General features: G+C 50.8%; 1 protein-coding gene across 2 annotated transcripts in view; it reads right to left on the bottom strand.

Annotated features, from left to right (window-relative positions):
• TIMP2 (TIMP metallopeptidase inhibitor 2) overlaps positions 1–19,540 on the bottom strand; it is a 73,376-nt gene that overhangs the window by 11,004 nt on the left and 42,832 nt on the right. For both annotated transcript variants that reach the window (XM_019027393.4, XM_019027392.4), the window contains exons 2-3: positions 10,673–10,773; positions 7,743–7,851 (exon numbers count right to left, since the gene is read on the bottom strand). In XM_019027393.4, the coding sequence (XP_018882938.4) occupies positions 7,743–7,851; positions 10,673–10,773 (210 nt within the window). The remainder of the gene's footprint in view (positions 1–7,742; positions 7,852–10,672; positions 10,774–19,540) is intronic.

Genomic DNA, 19,540 nt, shown 5'->3' with positions numbered 1-19,540 from the left:
AGGTGTCAGAGCACACACTCGAACTCGAGCAGGTGTTTTCAGAGCCTTCACTCGGGCATCTCATTGTATTTCTTCACATCTTTTCATGACACTTACTCATTATCTTTTTCTCTTCTAAAACAGAGATAGGGTCCCGCCCTGCCACCTGGGCTAGAGTGCAGTGATGCAGTCCTAGCTCACTGCAGCCTCAAATGCCTGAGCTCAAGAGATCTTCCTGCCTCAGCCTCCCAAGTAGCTAGGACTACAGGTGCACATGACCACACCCAGCTCATCTCTTCCTTCCTTCCTTCCTTCCTTTCTTCCCTCCCTCCTTTCTTCCCTGCCTCTCTCCCTCTCTCCCTGACTCCCTTCACTCCCTCCCTCCTTCCCTTCCTCCCTTCTTCCCTGCCTCCCTCCCCCTTCCTCCCTCCCTCCCTTCCTTCCTTCCTCCCTTCCTGTTTTGTAGAGATAGGGTCTTGCTATATCGTCCAGGCTGATCTTGAACTCCTAACCTCAAGCCATCCTCCTGCCTCAGCCTCCCAAAATGCTAGGATGACAGGTGTGAGCCACTATGGTCAGCCCATTTCCTTATTTTCTTTATGCAAGAAACTGTTCGCACTTGGCACCTTTAGTTCTGTGTCCTCATCAAAACCTCGTGCCTCCTCCTTGAGATACTAAGTAGTATCTGAGTTAAAAAGTTAATGGAAATGTTAACAATTTGAAAACATATATAAAATTCAACTTAGAAGAGTATTACATATTTTGGAAACTTTAAAATGTATGCACATAAAAAGAAATAAAATCTACCAGCTGGGTGCAGTGGCTCAAGCCTGTAATTTCAGCACTTTGGGAAGCCAAGGCAGGCGGATCACCTGAGGTCAAGAGTTCAAGACCAGCCTGACCAACATGATGAAACCCTGTCTCTACTAAAAAAATACAAAAATTAGCTGGGCGTGGTGGTGCACGCCTGTAACCTCAGCTACTCAGGAGGCTGAGGCAGGAAAATCGCTTGAACCTGGGGGGTGGAAGTTGCAGTGAGCCAAGATCGTGCCACTCTACTCCAGCCTGGGCTTTGTTGCCTCCGTCTCATAAATAAATAAAATAAAATAAAATCTGACCCATGCTACAACATGGATGAACTTCAGGACATTATGCTAAGTGCAACGCTTCAGCTATGGAAGGAGGTATGACTCTACCTGTACGAGGTGCCTAGAATGGGCAAATTCACGGAGACGAAGTAGAAAGGTGGTTGTCAGGGGCTGGGCAAACAGAGGAACAGGGAATTATTGGTTAATGGGGACAGAGTTTCAGTTTGGGATGATGAAAAACTTCTAGAAATAGATAGTGATAGTTACACAACATTGTGAATGTACTTAATGCCACCCAGGTGCGGTGGCTCACACCTGTAATCCCAGCACTTTGGGAGGCTGAGGTGGGCAGATCATCTGAGGTCAGGAGTTCAAGACCAGCCTCGCTAACGTGGCGAAACCCCATCTCTACTAAAAATACAAAAAATTAGGCCAGGCATGGTGGCTCATGGCTGTAATCCCAGCACTTTGGGAGGCCGAGGTGGGCGGATCACCTGAGGTCAGGAGTTCGAGACCAGCCTGGCCAACACAGAGAAATCCTGTCTCTACTAAAAATACAAAATTAGCCAGGCGTGGTGGCACATGCCTGTAATCCCTGCTACTTGGAAGGCTGAGGCAGGAGAATCGCTTGAACCCAGGAGGCAGAGGTTGTGGTGAGTCGAGACCATGCCATTGCACTCCAGCCTGGGCAACAAGAGAGAAACTCTGTCTCAAAAAAAAAAAAAAATTAGCTGGGCGTGGTGTTGGGCACCTGTAATCCCAGCTACTTGGGAGGCTGAGGCAGGAGAACTGCTTGAACCCGGGAGGCAGAGATTGCAGTGACCCGAGATTGTGCCACTGCACTCCAGCCTGGGTGACAGAGAGAGACTCCATCTCAAACAAAAACAAAAACAAACAGAGAGCTTCAGCATGGGCGAGGATTCAGCTGGGTATGTTTGGACACCAGTGCTGGCTCAGACCAAGGTCACTTTTGCACCCAAGAGTCCTTCTGCAGCGCTGCAGTTTGGCCAGAAAGCCCCTAGAGGGCAGTGTGACGAAACTGAGCTGGGACGGCTGGGACTTACTTTAAAGGCTGTTCCCTGTGGATAGGAACAAACAGAGGATGCAGAAAACTGGAAGTAAGTTCCCTGCACCACGGGGGATTCTGTCTCCTTTCTTGTCTCTCCAGATTTTATTTTTCTGATGACAAACGTAATAAATGCCATAATTTTAAAGGTTTAATACAGGAAAGAACTGAAAAGGAGACACAGCAGATGCTAACACGCTGGGAAATTTCCTCCCGTGCTCTGTTCTGTGCACAGCTGCAGCAGCCCCCGAATGCCACACTGCAGACCATGCCTCTGCCACGCGCCACCGTGCTTGCTGTGCGGCCACCCCAGCTCTTCTGCCTCCTCTGTGTCTTTTTTGAGGGCATTAGTTAGCTGGTAAGATCTTTGCACCACAGGTGGTTTTTGTCCCCTTACCCTTCTCCATTTGATTTTTCTTTTCTTATTGTAAAAATCATAGATAATACTGGGCATGTAAAATGGTGCAGCTGCTTTGGAAAACGGTCTGCCAGCTCCTCAAATGGTTAAACCTAAAGTCACCCAACCCCTCACCACCCCCCACCCCACGAATTCCACTGCCAGGGATACACCCAGGAAAAATGAGAACAGGTCCCTGCAAAATCTCACACACCAACGTTCATTGCAGTATTTGTCACAACGGCCAAACGGTGGCAACAACCCAAATGCACATCAAATGATGACCGGATAAACAAAACGTGGTCTATCCATACAGTGGAATACTCAGTCATAGAAAGGAATGAAATTCTGATACACACTGTAACATGGATGACCCTTGGAAACACGAAAGAAGCCAGTTACACAGGGTCACATGTATGATTCCGTTCCCAGGAAAGCCCAGCATAGAGAAATCTATAGAGACGGGAAGTATACCAGTGGCTGCTTAGGGCTGGGGGAGGGGGAGGGGAGTCAGGAGGGTAATAGCTCAATACAGGATTTCTTTTTGACTGTAGTGATGGTTGCACAACTCTGTGACTAAACTAAAACCACTGAATTGTAGGCTGGGCGCGGTGGCTCACGCCTGTAATCCCAGCACTTTGGGAGGCCCAGGCGAGCAGATCACCTGAAGTCAGGAGTTCAAGACCAACCTGGCCAACATGGTGAAACCCCGTATCTACTAAAAATAAAAAAATTAGCCAGGTGTGGGGGCACACACCTGTAATCCCAGCTACTTGGGAGGCTGAGGCATGAGAATCACTTGAACCCGGGAGGCAGAGATTGTAGTGAGTCAAGATCGTGCCACTGTACTCCAGTCGGACGGATAGACAAGACTGTCTCCAAAAAAAAAAAAAAAGAAAGAAAAAGAAAAACAACCACTGAATAGTAGAATTTTTTTTTTTTTAAACAAGGTCTTGCTCTCACCTAGTCTGGAGTGCAGTGGTATGACACTGCGGCCTCAAACTCCTGGGCTTAAGCGATCCTCCCATCTCAGCCTCCTGAGAAGCTGGGACTACAGGCACATGCTACCATACCTGGATAATTATTTTTGTTTTTGCTGAGACAGGGTCTCACCATGTTGCCCAGGCTGGTCTCAAACTCCTGGCCTCAACCAATTCTCCCACCTTGGCCTTTCAAAGTGCTGGGATCACAGGCATGGGCCACCATACCTGGCCCGAATTGTACATTTTTAATGGATAAATTGAATAGAGTGTGACTTATATCTCAATAAAGCTGTTAAAAAAAAAAAAAAGTGCTCATGGCTAGGCATGGTGGCTCATGCCTATAATCCCAGCACTTTGGGAGGCTGAGGCGGGTAGATTATTTGAGGCCAGGAGTTTGAGACCAGCCTGGCCAACATGGCGAAACCCCATCTCTACTAAAAACACAAAAATTACCAGGCATGGTGGCACATGCCTGTAATCCCAGCTACTTGGGTGGCTGAGGCACGAGAATTGCCCAGGAGGCAGAGGTTGCTGTGAGCCAAGATCACACCACTGCATTCCAGCCTGGGCAACAGAGGGAGCCTCTGTCTTGGAATAAGAATAAGAAAAGTGCTCATAATAAAACATTTTAGGAAGTCCAGAAATGCATCTTAAAAGGGGGGGAAGTCTCCTATTATCCCCAAGGAGAGGGACAGAAGTCTTGATGACCGAGATACCCAGCAAAGCAGGAGCTGTGAGCATGTTAAGGAAGGGAGGGAAGATCTTACCCAAGGGGAGATAACAGGAGTCTTCCCTGCCCAGCTCACACCCCTGCATCTTCCTCCCTGCAATGACCTCCTCCCCATCCATAGGCAAGGACACCACCTTCTTCCAGCAGCAAGTCTGTCTAGACCCTTGGACCTGTGAGAGTCTCTCTTCCTTTTGCACCTTCTTTTTTTTTTTTTTTTTGAGATGGAGTCTCGCTCTGTCGCCCAGGCTGGAGTGCAGTGGCACGATCTCGGCTCACTACAAGTTCCGCCTCCCGGGTTCACGCCATTCTCCTGCCTCAGCCTCCTGAGTAGCTGGGACTACAGGCGCCTGGCACCACAGCCGGCTAATTTTTTTTTTTGTATTTTTAGTGGAAACGGGGTTTCACCGTGTTAGCCAGGATGGTCTCAATCTCCTGACCTCATGATCTGCCCGTCTCGGCCTCCCAAAGTGCTGGGATTACAGGCGTGAGCCACCTCGCCCGGCCCCTTTTGCACCTTCTAAGCATTCACTTACTATTCACAATTCTCCACAAGCAAAATCTGTCTATTTTCTCTTTCTTTTCCAGTCTCCCCAGTTGGAACATCTGTGTGCTCCATGATGACCAGAGCCAAGGATCTCACCATGGGAATCTCCCATTGTCCCTAACACGGGGCTGGGCACCTAACAGGTGCCCACTAAGCACACGTTGATTTTTAGAAGGGAAAAAAGTACATGTCACCCAAACCAGAAGAAAATCTCCCAATCATGGATATTTGGATTTGGAGTATATGTTTATGATTACAGTTGCCTTTTGGAACAAAATATAGTACCAGGCTAGGGGAGTTGTCTTGTCTCTTCTCTTTTTTCTTTTCTCTTTTTTTTTTTGTGAGATGGGGTCTTGCTCAGTCACCCAGGCTGGAGTACAGTGGCGTGATCTCAGCTTGCTGCAATCTCCGCCTCCTGGGTTCAAATGATTCTCGTGCCTCAGCCTCCTGAGTAGCTGGGACTACAGGCACTTGCCACCACGCCCAGCTAATTTTTGTATTTTTAGTACAGACAGGGTTTTACCATGTTGGCAAGGCTGGTCTTGAACTCCTGACCTCAAGCAATCCGCCCGCCTCAGCCTCCTAAATTGCTGGGATTACAGGCATGAGCCACTGCACCAGGCCTTGTCTATTCTTTTTTTCTTAAGTTTGTGATCAGATTCCTACTTCCCCAGGGAGGAGGGGAATAATGTTCCTTAACTGGCTGAGTCAGTGCCATGCTAGACTGCGGCTGCCAGCCACATGTGGCTGTTTACATTTACACTAAAATTACTTGAAATGAAATAAAATTTAAAATTCAGCTCCTCGGCTGCACTAGCCATATCTTGGGTGCTCACGAGCCACAAGGCTGGGGGCTGCTGGACTGGATGGTGCAGAGACCGCTTCCATCACTGCAGAAAGCTCTTTGAGCCCAGTGGTTCTCAAGCAGGGGCAATCTACCCCACCTCCCCTGGGCACATGTGGCAATGTCCAGAGACCCCGCGACTGGAGCGGGTGCTGTGGCATGTAGAGGGTGGGGGCCAGGGATGCAGCTGAATATCCTATAATGTACAAGGTAGGCCCCCACAACAAAGAATGGTCCATCCCCAAATGTTAATAGTGCTGAGATTGAGAATCCTGTCCTGGCCTCCTGTGGTTCAGCCTAGCTGGGCAAGCAGAGGAGGCCGTAGAAGGAAGTAAGGGAAAATAATTTTATTTAGGAATAAAAATATAGGCTGGGCACAGTGGCTCACGCCTATAATCCCAGTACTTTGGGAGGCTGAGGCAGGAGGATTGCTTGAGCCTCGGAGTTCAAGACCAGCCTGGGCAACATGGTGAGACTTCTTCTTTACCAAAAAATAAAAAAATTAGCTGGGTGTGGTGGCACACACCTGTAGTTGATCTCAGCACTTTGGGAGGCTGAAGCGAGAGGATCACTTGACCCCAGGAGATCGAGGTTGCAGTGAGTCACGATCGCACTCCAGCCTGGGAAACAGAGCAAGACTTTGTCTCAAAAAAAAAAAAAAAAAACTATAAACAAAGAGATGCAACAATAAACAAAATGTGCTACATTCATACAATGAAATATTATTCATCCTTAAAAAGTAAGGACATTTTGGGCCGGGTGTGGTGGCTCACGCCTGTAATCCCAGCACTTTGGGAGGCTGAGGTGGGCGGATCAACTGAGGTCAGGAGTTGGAGACCAGCCTGGCCAACATGGTGAAACCCTGTCTGTTCTAAAAATACAAAAAAAAATTAGCCAGGTGTGGTGGCGTGTGTCTATAATCCCAGTTACTTAAGAGGCTGAGGCAGGAGAATCGCTTGAACCTGGGAAGCGGAGGTTGCAGTGAGCCGAGATAGTGCCATTGCACTCCAGCCTGGGAAATAGAGCGAGACTCTGTCTCAAAAACAGAAAAAAGAGTAAGGAAATTCTGATGTATGCTGTAACGTGAACGAACCTTGAAAACATGATGCTACTGAAATAAGCCAGACAGAGAGGACAAACACTGCAGGGTTCCACCCATGTGAGGCCCCTGGAGCAGTCAAATCCACAGAGACAGAAAGTAAAATGGAGGTGGCCAAGGGCTGAGGGAAGAGAGAAGGGGGAGTTAGTGTTTGACGGGGACGGAGTTTTGGTTTGGGAAGATGTGGAGATAGATGGTGGTGATGGTTGCACAACAGCGAATGTATCTAATGCCACTGAAGTGTACACTTGAAAATGGTTGGCCGGGCGCGGTGGCTCGCGCCTGTAATCCTGCCACTTTGGGAGGCCAAGGTGGGTGGATCACCTGAGGTCAGGAGTTTGAGACCAGCCTGACCAACACGGTAAAACCCCGTCTCTACTAAAAATACAAAAATTAGCTGGGCGTGGTGGTGCGTGCCTATAATCCCAACTACTCGGGAGGCTGAGGCAGGATAATCACTTGAACCCAGGAGGCGGAGGTTGCAGTAAGCCAAGATCGCACCACTGCACTCCAGCCTGGGCGACAGAGCGACACTCTGTCTCAAAAAAAAAAAAGAAAGAAAGAAAATGGTTAATTAACATGGCTACATTTTGTTACGTATTATTTTACCACAATAAAAAAAGGAGACAGATGAATGAATAAGTCAAGCAGGTCTTGTGCGTAGTATCCACAGATGTTAGGCAAGCTTTTGGCCCTCCCGACAGCAGAAAGGGTTTCTCTGCCTTGCATGTCTCCAGCATCCTGCACTCGCCTCCCTTTTAGGAACAAAAGGCAAAAATGCTCCCTTTTTTTTTGTCCACCAATCTCAAATTTCCCAGGAAATTGGCAGGTAGTGAACATTCACTAGCATTCTCTGACGGGAAGCGGCCAAGAGGGCTCCGTACCCTGCCTCACTGTTCCTCAGCTACTCCGCCTCCCCACCCTCTGAGCCTGGGAAACGAGCCCTGGACCGCATCTAGGAACAGCCCCACTTCTGTGCGAGCCTCTGGCTGATGGCCCCACTCATACACACCTGCAATGAGATATTCCTTCTTTCCTCCAACGTCCAGCGAGACCCCACACACTGCCGAGGAGGGGGCCGTGTAGATAAACTCTATATCCTTCTCAGGCCCTTTGAACATCTGGAAAGACAAGGAGGAGGACATGTAAGCAGAGGGAGGCCACACAGTTGGTGAATTCCATTCCCATCCAGAACACCCTGGGCGGCACAACCTGTATCTGGGGTACAGCCAGCACCCAAGAGGACCGGGAAGTGCAAATACATGGGTTAGAAAAAGACCATTCCAGCTGGGCTCAGGGCTCATGGCTGTAGTCCCAGCACTTTGGGAGGCTGAGGTGGGCAGATCGTTTGAGGTCAGGAGTTTGAGACCAGCCTGGCCAACGTAGCAAAACCCTGTTTCTACTAAAAATACAAAAATTAGCTGAGCATGGTGGCAAGCGCCTGTAATCCCAGCTATGTGGGAGGCTGAGGCAGGAGAATCGCTTGAACCTGCGAGGTGGAGGTTGCAGTGAGCTGCTGAGATGGTGCCACTGCACTCCTACCTGTATGACAGAGTAAGACTCCGTCAAAAAAAAAAAAAAAAAAAAAGGAAAAGAAAAAGACTTCTTATAGCAAAGTGATTCTTTGGAGTCACTCAACTTTTAGTGTGGCAGATCACAGCAGGTGGGCACAAGACTCATCTGTGCCGGGTGAAGTGGCTCACACCAGTAATCCCAGCACTTTGGGAGGCCGAGGCAGGCAGATCACGAGGTCAGGAGATCAAGACCATCCTGGCTAACATGGTGAAACCCTGTCTCTACTAAAAATACAGAAATTTAGCTGGGCGTGGTGGCGGGCGCCTGTAGTCCCAGCTACTCGGGAGGCTGAGGCAGGAGAATGGCGTGAACCCAGGAGGCGGAGCTTGCAGTGAGCCATGATTGCGCCACTGCGCTCCAGCCTGGGAGACAGCAAGACTCCATCTCAAAAAAGAAAAAAAGACTGTCATCTGGAGCATGACATCCTCAGACAACACCTCTGTTCCCTCACCCCTCGCCCCAAAGAGGTCATTTCTGAATCTATGGGGAGGGGCTTTTGTACCTCCACGTGACTCTGGACCACCATGAAGGACCATGACTTTTGCATATTTCCAGGAATTTTTTATTTTTTTGAGATAGGGTCTCACTCTGTTGCCCAGGCTGGGGCTGCAACCTCAACTTCCCAGGCTCAAGTGATCCTCCCACCTCAGCCTCCCGAGTAGCTGGGACTATAGGCGCATGCCACCATGCTTGGCTTTTTTTTTTTTAATTAGTAGAGACGAGGTCTCGCTCTATTACCCAGGCTGGTCTCAAACTCCTGAGCTCAAGCAATCCTCCTGCCTCGGCCTCCCAAAGTTCTGGGATTACAGGCATAAGTCACTCCACCCAACCCATATTTCCAGGAATTTTGATCAAATATTGTCTACTTGATGGCAATGAGAGCAGAGAGGCACCTCAGGAATTAGGACGTAACTCCATGGGCCAGAGGAGTTTGCTTTCTCAACATGTGATTTACTCACAGCCTTTCAGGAACGCACCTGCTGCCCAGGTGAAGAATGGCATTTTCTCAGCACTCAGGGAGGCTGTTTTTTTTCCCCCCGAAGAGTTTCAATAAGCAAACCCAAATGGAATGGGAGCATGCCTGATGTCATGACAAATGGCTTGAGAGTGACACTCTCAAGCTTGTACCAGGAAAGGTTATGTTGATGCTGTACTAAATGACATCATTTGCCAAAAGGCTAAAAGCATTTCCTGGGCACTGGCACTGGCCTTTTCACGACCCCTTTATGAGGTCGTAAGAGCAGATCCTCTTTCCTGCTTCGTAAAGAAAGAGACTCAGGCACTGAGAGACTAGGTCATCCCCTTAAACTGACATACATGTGATGATGAAGCATTCCACTGACCTTCTGATAACATTGATTTTCAGCTTTTTTTTTTTTTTTGAGATGGAGTTTCGCTCTTGTCGCACAGGCTGGAATGCAGTGGTGCAATCTCAGCTCACGGCAACCTCTGCCTCCCAGGTTTAAGTGTTCTCCTGCCTCAGCCTCCCAAGTAGCTGGGATCACAGGCACTCGCCACCACGCCCAGCTAATTTTTGTATTTTTAGTAGATACATGGGGTTTCTCCATGTTGGCCAGGCTGGTCTTGAACTCCTGACTTCAGGTGATCCACTCACCTCGGCCTCCCAAAGTGCTGGGACTATACTCATGAGACACTGTGCCTGGTCTACTTTTTATTTTTAATGACAAAATTAAATATCGATGACTACAACTACCACCATATCACACGGCTGTCCCTCCACCTGCGACATGAATTTTCGTCTCTCTTACAGACCATGTTAGTTACTGTCAATGACAATAGCATCACCTCTCCTGCCCCAGGCCAGGCCCTGCCCTCCCTGCCACTTTTTTTTTTTTTTTTTTTTTTTTTAAATACAAGCTCTCACTCTGTCACCCAGGCTGGAATACAGTGGTGAGATGTCTCACTGCAACCTCTGCCTCCTGGGCTTAAGCGATTCTCCCACCTCAGCCTCCCGAATAGCTGGGACCACAGGTGGGTGCTACCATGCCTGGCTGGTTTTTTGTAGAGATGGATTTTCACCATGTTGCCCAGACTGGTCTTGAACTCCTGAGCTCAAGTGATCCACCCACCTTGGCCTCCCAAAGTGCTGGGATTACAGGTGTGAGCCGCAACGCCCGGACAGGTTTCTGAAGGAATTGAACTTGTGGGGAGCATGTCATCTCCACACAACTTTTCAGGCATTCGAGGATTAAGGGAAATCGGATCTATTTGCAGCTTGAGGACCTCATCCTCTGCTCTACTCCACAGGTGGCCGGATCGTGTTCCAGGGACCCAGGCTCTCTGCCAACCCCAACACCCCACAGCTGTGCCCACACTGCAGCCCGGGATGCCGGCGGCCACTATTACCTTTATCTGCTTGATCTCATACTGGATCCTCTTGATAGGGTTGCCATAAATGTCGTTTCCAGAGTCCACCTCCTTCTCACTGACCGCTTTGGCCCTGATCACTGCAAAACACAAGACACAGAGGTGAGGAGAGTTCCTGAAACACACTCCTGGGGCTAAGGAGAGGGATAAGACGTCCAGGCCTGCAGGAGGTGCTGGGGGGTTACAGACAGCAGCAAGGTGCGAGACAGGCAAGGGGCATGGTGATCCCAGCCCCCGGCATGGCGTCTCCTCCTCCAAGCTGAGAGATGATGCCCAACCTCCTCCTCCTCCTTCCACGATTCTTCAACAAGAATCCCTTCTTTGTTGACAGGGGCCCAAGCTAGAAGCCCGGAGTCCCTTGTGACCAGGGCGGTTTCTGTAACAGTGGGAGGCAGTCATTGATTTGACTGAAGCTCATCTGTTGATATCATGCTTGAGTGCTTTTGGCTTTGTTTTCCTTCTCTCCAGTGGGTACTCACTGGTGGCTGGGGCAAGCAGGTACCCCATGGAACTGACCCACAATCCCACACATTCCGCGAAGGATGGGACATTTCCCCACCCTCCAGCCACGGCCTATTGGAAACAAGCTTTTCTGGGCTGAGGGCAGAGGGGGAGTTATCCACCTTAAAGGGGCCTTAAACGTACCCGGCATATTTAGGTTTGGGGGTCTTACATCTGGAAAGGTCTATCCAGCTCTTCTCATCTTTCCTGACCTGGAAAATGTTCTATGAGTAATTTTTGTTGTTGTTGTTGTTGAGATGGAGTCTCGCTCTGTTGACCAGGCTGGAGTGCAGTGGCACCGTTTTGGCTCACTGCAACCTCTATCTCCCAGGTTCAAGTGATTCTCCTGCCTCAGCCTCTCGAGTAGCTGGGATTACAGGCGCCTGTCACCACGCCCAGTTAATTTTTTTTTTTTTTCAGACGGAGTCTCATTCTGGCGTCCAGGCTAGAGTGCAGTGGCATGATCTCGGCTCACTGCAACCTCTGCCTCCTGGGTTCAAGAAATTCTCCTGCCTCAGCTTCTCAAGTAGCTCTGGTTATAGGCAGCTGCCACCACACCCAGCTAATTTTTGTATTTTTAGTAGAGAAAGCGTTTCGCCATGTTGGCCAGGCTGGTCTTGAGCTCCTGACCTCAGGTGATCCACCTGCCTCAGCCTCCCAAAGTGCTGGGATTATAGGCGTGAGCTACAGTGCCCAACCTTAATTTTTGTATTTTTAGTAGAGACAGGGTTTCATCATGTTGGCCAGGCTGTTCTCGAACTCCTGACTTCAAATGATCCACCTGCTTTGGCCTCCCAAAGTGCTGAGATTACAGGCGTGAGCCACTGCGCCCAGCCTGGGTGATTCTTTACAGTAACACAGAGTCTATCAGGGGCACAACAGGGGCAGGGGCAGGAAGTTTCACCCAAAGGAGACATCGGCAGGCACAGCTGGCAGACCCAAGGGACAGATGCTGAGGAAGGACAAACAGAAGGAAAGAGGATCCCAACTAAGCCACAACCAAAGAGAAAGGAGTTGGGGAAGAGGCTGGGCTGGGGCAATTCCAGAATATTCTGGAGCCTGAGGTTGCTGACAGGCCATGCAACACAGGACTTTCTCCTAGCAATTAAGCCAGGATTCTGTTCCACTCCTGGTAACCTGAGGACAAGCAGATCAGTAGTTCATGCTGTCACTTGGGCAGGCTTGGGTAAAGCCCTCCCTTTTTTAATTTCAAGGCCATTAGTTGGTGACATGGTCTGTTTTAATGGCTTTAAAAGCTTTGCCCTCCCAAACTCAGCTCTTCAGGGTCACTCTGGGTAAGTGTTATGTTACAGTGGATATGAGCAAAACAGAGAGGTAAGGAGCAGACCACGCCAGGCTCCAGGCAGCCTCCTAGCCCCAGCCCCAGCCCCAGCCCCACCCCACGTGGTCGGCTCAAATCTCTTGGAACCCCTTAGGCAGGGCTGTCTCTTCCCACAGGGGCAGGGAGGCTCAGGCGTGTGGGTGCTCCATCTGTGTCCATCCCCCTGGGCCCCAGCAATGCTCTCTGGATCCCAGGCTGGCACCAGAGTCCCACACCACAGCCCCACTGCCTCGCCTGGGCACAAACCCCTTTCTTCTTTCTTCTTCTGTTGGAGCTGAGTCATGACTGGCCGAGGCCACAGGTTCCTGTTTCCCAGGCTAATCCAGGCCTCATCCTGAAAAGCCACATCTAGGAAATGTCTCCCGGCAGGCCACTCCAGAACAGACGGCTTTGCCCTGACGGCCCCCTATTTCCAGTGCCCTCCTAACCATCCTCTCATCCACCGCAACCAGCTGTCTTTTTTTATTCACGTTCCTTTCTGCTCAAACATCATCCTTGGCTGCTCCCCTGCCCTCCCCTAAAATATGAGCGCCTTTGCAACCTGAAGTCAGCCAGGGGCCTCAGCTGCTGTGCCCAACACCCCCTACCCATGCTCCCACTATTCTATCACTTCATAATACTCGTCTGCCCTGAACACGCCCAGGTGCATCCACACCTCTGAACAGACAAGTTTCTTTCTTTTTTTTTTTTTTTTAAGACAGAGTCTTGCTCTGTCACCCCCACCCCTCCTAGGCTGGAGTGCAGTGGCGCAATCTCAGCCATCTCCCAGGTTCAAGTGACTCTCCTGCCTTAGCTTCCCAGGTAGCTGGGATTACAGGCGGGCACCACCATGCCTGGCTAATTATCATATATATTTTTTTGAGACGGAGTTTCACTTTTGTCACCCAGGCTGGATTGCAATGGCTTGATCTCAGCTCACTGCAACCTCCACCTTCCAGGTTCAAGCAATTCTCCTGCCTCAGCCTCCTGAGTAGCTGGGGTTACAGGTAACTGCCACTTTGCCAGGCTAATTTTTTTTTTTTTTTGGTATTTTTAGTAGAGACAGGGTTTTAGCATGTTGGCCAGGCTGGTCTCGAACTCCTGACCTCAAGTGATCCACCCACTTTGGCCTCCCAAAGTGCTGGGATTACAGGTGTGAGCCACCACACCCAGCCTGAACAGGCAAGTTACTTCCGCCCCAAATGCCATCTCCCCTCTCTGCCTGGAGAACTTCTCTTCATTCTTCAAGACCCAGCTAAAATAGCCCTTTTCTGTCTTCCTCTGGGAAATCCTGTCCTTCTGCAGCACTTGGTATATTCCCCATCTCTTTTCCATCCTGCTGTCAATTCCTGCACACCTGTCTGCTCAGGGCCCTGGGAGGTCCTAACAGGTTGAGGCTAGATTCTGACTGCAGAACAGCTGGTGCTCACTAACTCTTTGCCAGATGGAGCTGAGATGACGCTGACAACTTTGGGCTGGTGGCCCAGGTGCAGTTTGTCCTTGGCTCTCTTGCTCCCTGCCTAATCTATATACCTTACGACAATGCTGCACCAAAAATGTTTATGCAAATTAGTCAATGTGCCAGATTAACTTGGTCAAAGTTTGCTCTTCATGTAGCAGAGTCACCAGCTCACAAGCAAACCAGGGCCAGGCACGGTGGCTCACTCCTATAATCCCAGCACTTCGGGAGGCCGAGGTGGGCGGATCACTTGAGGTCAGGAGTTTGAGACCAGCCTAGCCAACATGGTGAAACCCCATCTCTACAAAAAATACAAAAATCCCAGCCACTTGGGAGGCTGAGGCAGGAGAATCGCTTGAACCTGGGAGGCAGAGGTTGCAGTGAGCTGAGATCGTGCCACTGCACTCCAGCCTGGCGACAGAGTGAGACTCCATCTCAAAAAAAAAAGAATGGATAAACAAAATGTGGTTTCTCCATAAGATGGAATAGCATTCAGCATTAAAAGACAGTTATCCTCAGGCTGGGTATGGTGGCTCACACCTGTAATTCCAGCACTTTGGGAGGCTGAGGTGGGTGGATCACTTGAGGTCAGGAGTTCGAGACCAGCCTGGCTGGCCAACATGGTATAACCCTGTCTCTACTAAAAATACAAAAATAGTTGGGTATGGTGGCATGTGCCTGCAATCCTAGCTAATCAGGAGGCTAAGGCAGGATAATCGCTGGAACCCAGGAGACAGAGGTTACATCAAGCAGAGATCATACTACTGCACTCCAGCCTGGGCAACAGAGTGAGACTCCGTCTTTAAAAAAAAAGAAAAGAAAGAAAAGGAAAAAAAAAGCAAACCAGCAGAATCCAAAGGAATCAACAGTTCCAGTAGGAGCAGCAAGTCGGCCTTTATTACAGTCTGCTGAATTCTGTATGTTATTTTGGAAATTTCTGGAGCTGCTTTTCTTTTCTTTTCTTTTCTTTTTTTTTTTTTTTTTTTGAGATGGAGTCTAGCTCTGTCATCCAGGCTGGAGTGCAATGGTGCAATCTTGGCCCAATGCAACCTCCGCCTCCTGGGTTCAAGCAATTCGCCTGCCTCAGCCTCCCAAGTAGCTGGGATTACAGGCATGCACCACCATGCCCGGCTAATTTTTTGTATTTATTTCAGTAGAGACGGGGTTTCACCATGCTGGCCAGGATGGTCTTGAACTCCTGACCTCGTGATCCACCTGCCTCGGCCTCCCAATGTGCTGGGATTACAGGCATGAGCTACCATGCCCGGCCTTGGAGCTGCCTTTCAATGGTCCACTAAGCCGCACAATGCTTAACGCACAATAGGCACTCAACAAGCACGTCACTGGAGTTCAGAAAATAAGCAAAGATTACTTCAAAACGGCCAAAATGTTGCATCCTACCATGGGCATTGAGGTTCACACGTTGTTCTCTTACAAAAACGCCTAAGGCTCCCAGGTGGCAGCTGGGCACTTATTTGAAGGAGGCAGCAAGAGACAGAGATCCTGCATTCACCCCCGGATGGCTGCGTGATCTTTGAGAAGCTCCTTGACTTCACTGAGCCACAGTTGTTCACACCTAAGACAGAGACGATGACAACAGTCCTGACACTTCACAAGGTCGTGGTGACTGTTAGAGGGGCTGGTGTGGAGGCTGCGGTGCCCGGGAACTAATGCGTGTACAGTTCAGGACCACAAGCATCGCATAGACAAGCAGGGCGAATTCTCCCACTCCCGTGGGTGAGGGATTGGGATGGTGGCATCATGCCACTCAGGTACACAGACCCGGTCCTGCTCAGCAGGCCACAGACTCTCGATTTGATGCAGCTTCCCAGCGTGCTAGCTTTGCCTGGGGGCTGCAGATTACACATTTTCCTTCTTTAAAGTGTCAGAAAAGAGGAGGCTGGTTAAATCAAGGCTCCAGGGTAGCCACGTGGGGTTAGGACTAGAAAGTGAACTGGCAAGGAGGCCGCCAGATGCCTGCAGGGAAGTGGGGGTGAGGGGCAGGGAAGTGGGGGTGAGGGGCAGGGAAGTGGGGGTGAGGGGCCTGGAGGAGCAGAGCCTGAGGGCATCTCCATCTCCCCTGGGCTGCTTTAGTCTGCCCCTGGGGAACAGAATTCAGATTCTTCAGGGTCTCTTTAAATTGGGGGTGGGCACCTCCTCCCCCACTTTGCAAAATGAGAAATTACATGAAAGAAGGAAAATGGGAATCAAGAGAGGCAAAGAAGGACCAGTTCCACGGCAACCTTCCCCAAAGCACCAGCACGCTGCAGACATGAAGGAGAGGGGCCAGCTGACAGCTTTGATTAGTGCACACCAGTTGGCATAGCGGGATCCGCACCGCTGACCTGCTCAGAGCAGCGGGTACCTGTCGGGGGTTGTTGCCCAGAGGCGACAGCAGGTGAAGAGAGGGTACAGGGTGAATCCTGCATACAGCAGGCCTTGCCTGGGAGGAGCATCCAATCCAGGCGAGATGACAGACGACGGACAGGAACACAGAGAAGGAGAGTTTCCAATGGCCAGTGGTGGACAGAGGAGGAGGGAGAGAGAGCTCTCCGGAATACATTTCCATGCCAATGGCAATGGTCCGCACTCTGAGCTCCAGGATGGACCACCAGGACTGTAGGGGAAAGCAGGCCACTTCAAAAGAGGGAGGGCCTCTCCGAGTCCCAGGCCATGTGAAGAACAGGGCTGGGGAAAGCGAAGAGACATAAGGAATCTGGGAAGAAATGAAAATTGTGGCACAAACACGCTTATTGAACACCTACTGTGTGCTGGGCCTGGTGGTAGGCACTGGGGTGGGTGTCACCCCATCTCCTGTCCACGCCCCCGAGAGGGGCTGCTCTGCTCCTCTGCCCCTTCCCCAAGGAGCCAGAGGCAGCTGCGAGAGGCGGAGTCTTTATAAAGACTCTCGTTCTAACTGCCCTGAGCCCAAAAACCACGGCCTCTCCCTGGGCGTCTCAGATTTCGTTTTTCCTTCTTTCCCTTCTGCTGTGAACACAACATCTGGGTTTGAGATCAAGGGTGATACACTGGCTGATGAATTCACCGCCAGATGCCGGCTACTGGAATGTACAACCGTCGGCTGAATTCAAAGCACATGCAACCGCAGGGTCCCCACCCCCACCCCTCCAGCCCAGGACACCACATGATGTCACTTCCCCCCCTGCAAAAACAATCCCGAGCGCACCCGCCAGAGTGGGGACGGAAAAGAACTGGGTGGGCGGAAAACCAAGGTCGCGGGAGACGATCCAAAGAGGATGGGCTACGGTCAGACTTCGACAGTCACAACCACCCCTGGAAAACCATCAGGGGCCGGACCGGCTGCTGCTGCTCTCGGAGGGGAGCAGACAGTGAAGGGGGCTTGCTGGAGAACCTGGTGTCACCAGCATGTGCCAGGGCCAAGGGCTGGCCGGAGGGGCGGCACTCTCCACAGACTCCAACCACGCCAGCCCCAGGCAGAGACGCCACGGCTTCTGTGGCACGGTCCTCCCTTGTTCTCTCTCCTCGGTGTCCCCTTTGCTGCCATCAACATGTGGGTCCTGCGTCCTCACGTCCCCTTCATACACCCACCAACATCTTTCCAATCCTACTGTGTCCACAGAAGTACTATGGAAGTTCCTGCGGAAAATAAGAACAAGCCATGCCCACAATTGCGGGAGGGAGTCAGACCCCAAAAGAAAATTGCCTCGAAAGGCCGGGTGCAGTGGCTCACACTTGTAATACCAGCACTTGGGAGGCCAAGGCGGGTGGGTTGCTTGAAGCTAGGAGTTCAAGACCAGCCTGAGCAACATAGCAATACCTCATCTATAAAAAACAAAATACAAAAAACAAAAAAAAAAACAACAAAAATTAGCTGGGCGTGGTGGCATCTGCCTATAGTCCCAGCTACTCAGGAGAATTGTATGAACCTAGATGTTCAAGGCCGCAGTGAGCTACGAACGCACCACTGCACCTCGGTCCTGGGTGACAGAACGAGACCCTGCCTTTGAAAGAAAAAGAAAATTGCCTGTAAGAAATGTACTTATTCCACACTCATTGAATTCTCTTTATTATCTTGCCAGGGGCCCAACTGCTCGCTGGAGGAATCCCACATGCTATATGTATAAATATACCATATAGAACATTTTCCACTTGAGCCACTCTGCCGGGCTCCCAGGCCCAAGTTTGGGACAGGCAAACCGGTGGATATCAACACCCAACGTCCAGACCACTCACAGCCTCTCCCCAGGGCGCTCCACACACTGTAACAGCATAGCGCCTGTCTCGGCTACGGGACGCGCTCAGGCAGCGGGAGAAGGTGGCCCACTGTCCCTCAAAGTCACCTGTCTGCCCAGACGAGGTGCAGGGATCCCCGGGACTCAGAAACACATTTGGCTGCTAAATACAAAGTCAAAACCCGGCCCGATCATCTGCACCTTGTGTGCACACTGACCCGGACTGGGAGGGTGTGCTCAGTATCACTGGAGAGCACTGGCCCCTCCCAGCCGTCCACCCTCTTCTGCAGGTTCCAGCTTTCACCTGGGGAGGGGCGCCCATAGGACCAGCACTGGCAGGGAAAGCGCCTCCCTCCCCTCTGTCCTGTCCTGCTTATGGCCCAGCGGAGAACGCCAAGGGGTCCCCATGTTCTCAACATGGGTCATTCCTGGGAGTCGGGTGGGGGCTTCACACATGTGCCAAAGACCCTACTGGCCCACATCACCAGTGGGTGGGGGGCATTCTGATGCTGCAGCTGGGTCAGAGTCAGCCCAGAGCACCCACAGTGGCAATGAAGACCAGTGGCCACTGCATGCATCCCAGGGGCCAGCCCTGGAGGACTCCACACTGCGTAGACGCAAACGCAGTAACTGCAGGCCGGAGCCGCAGACGTCTTCTGAGCGTCATTTGGTTCATTTGGCTCTGGGTGGAATTACATGCCAATCATCTCAGAGGAATTATCAAAGAAACCATTTTCTCTCCCGGAGGAAACCCAACCTCCACTTACTCCTGGGGAGGATCCAATGACAGTTGCAGGTGGACTCAGCTTTGTTCATTCACTGGGAAAGGACTGTGACGTTCCATGCCTTGTCTAAACTCTCCAGAAAAGTGGGGTGCCATGAGTGCCAACATCCACACCCTCAAATCACACAGTTAGTAAAGCCCTTGCTAACGTCTGTAACTATAACTTGGCGTTGCCATTGGGGATGAGAGTCTCTCGTCCCTTTTGGGTGGATGTAATGACACCATATGGCTGGTCAACCTGGCAGGGGCTCCATATCCTTTTTTTTTTTTTTTTTTTTTTTTGAGATAGAGTTTCGCTCTTGTCGCCCAGGCTGGAATGCAGTGGCACGACGTTGGCTCACTGCAACCTCGGCCTCCTGGGTTCAAGCGATTCTCCTGCCTCAGCCTCTGGAGTAGCTGGGATTACAGGTGCCCGCCACCATGCCCGGCTGATTTTTATTTTGTGTGTGTATTTTTAGTAGAGATGGGGTTTCACCATGTTGGCCAGGCTGGTCTTGAACTCCTGACCTCACGTGATCCACCCATCTTGGCCTCCCAGAGTGCTGGGATTACAGGCGTGAGCCACCTG

Source organism: Gorilla gorilla, chromosome 4, assembly GCF_029281585.2.
Source record: "Gorilla gorilla gorilla isolate KB3781 chromosome 4, NHGRI_mGorGor1-v2.1_pri, whole genome shotgun sequence".
NCBI classification, from domain to species: Eukaryota; Metazoa; Chordata; class Mammalia; order Primates; family Hominidae; genus Gorilla; species Gorilla gorilla.
This window is presented reverse-complemented; position numbering and strand designations above follow the sequence as displayed.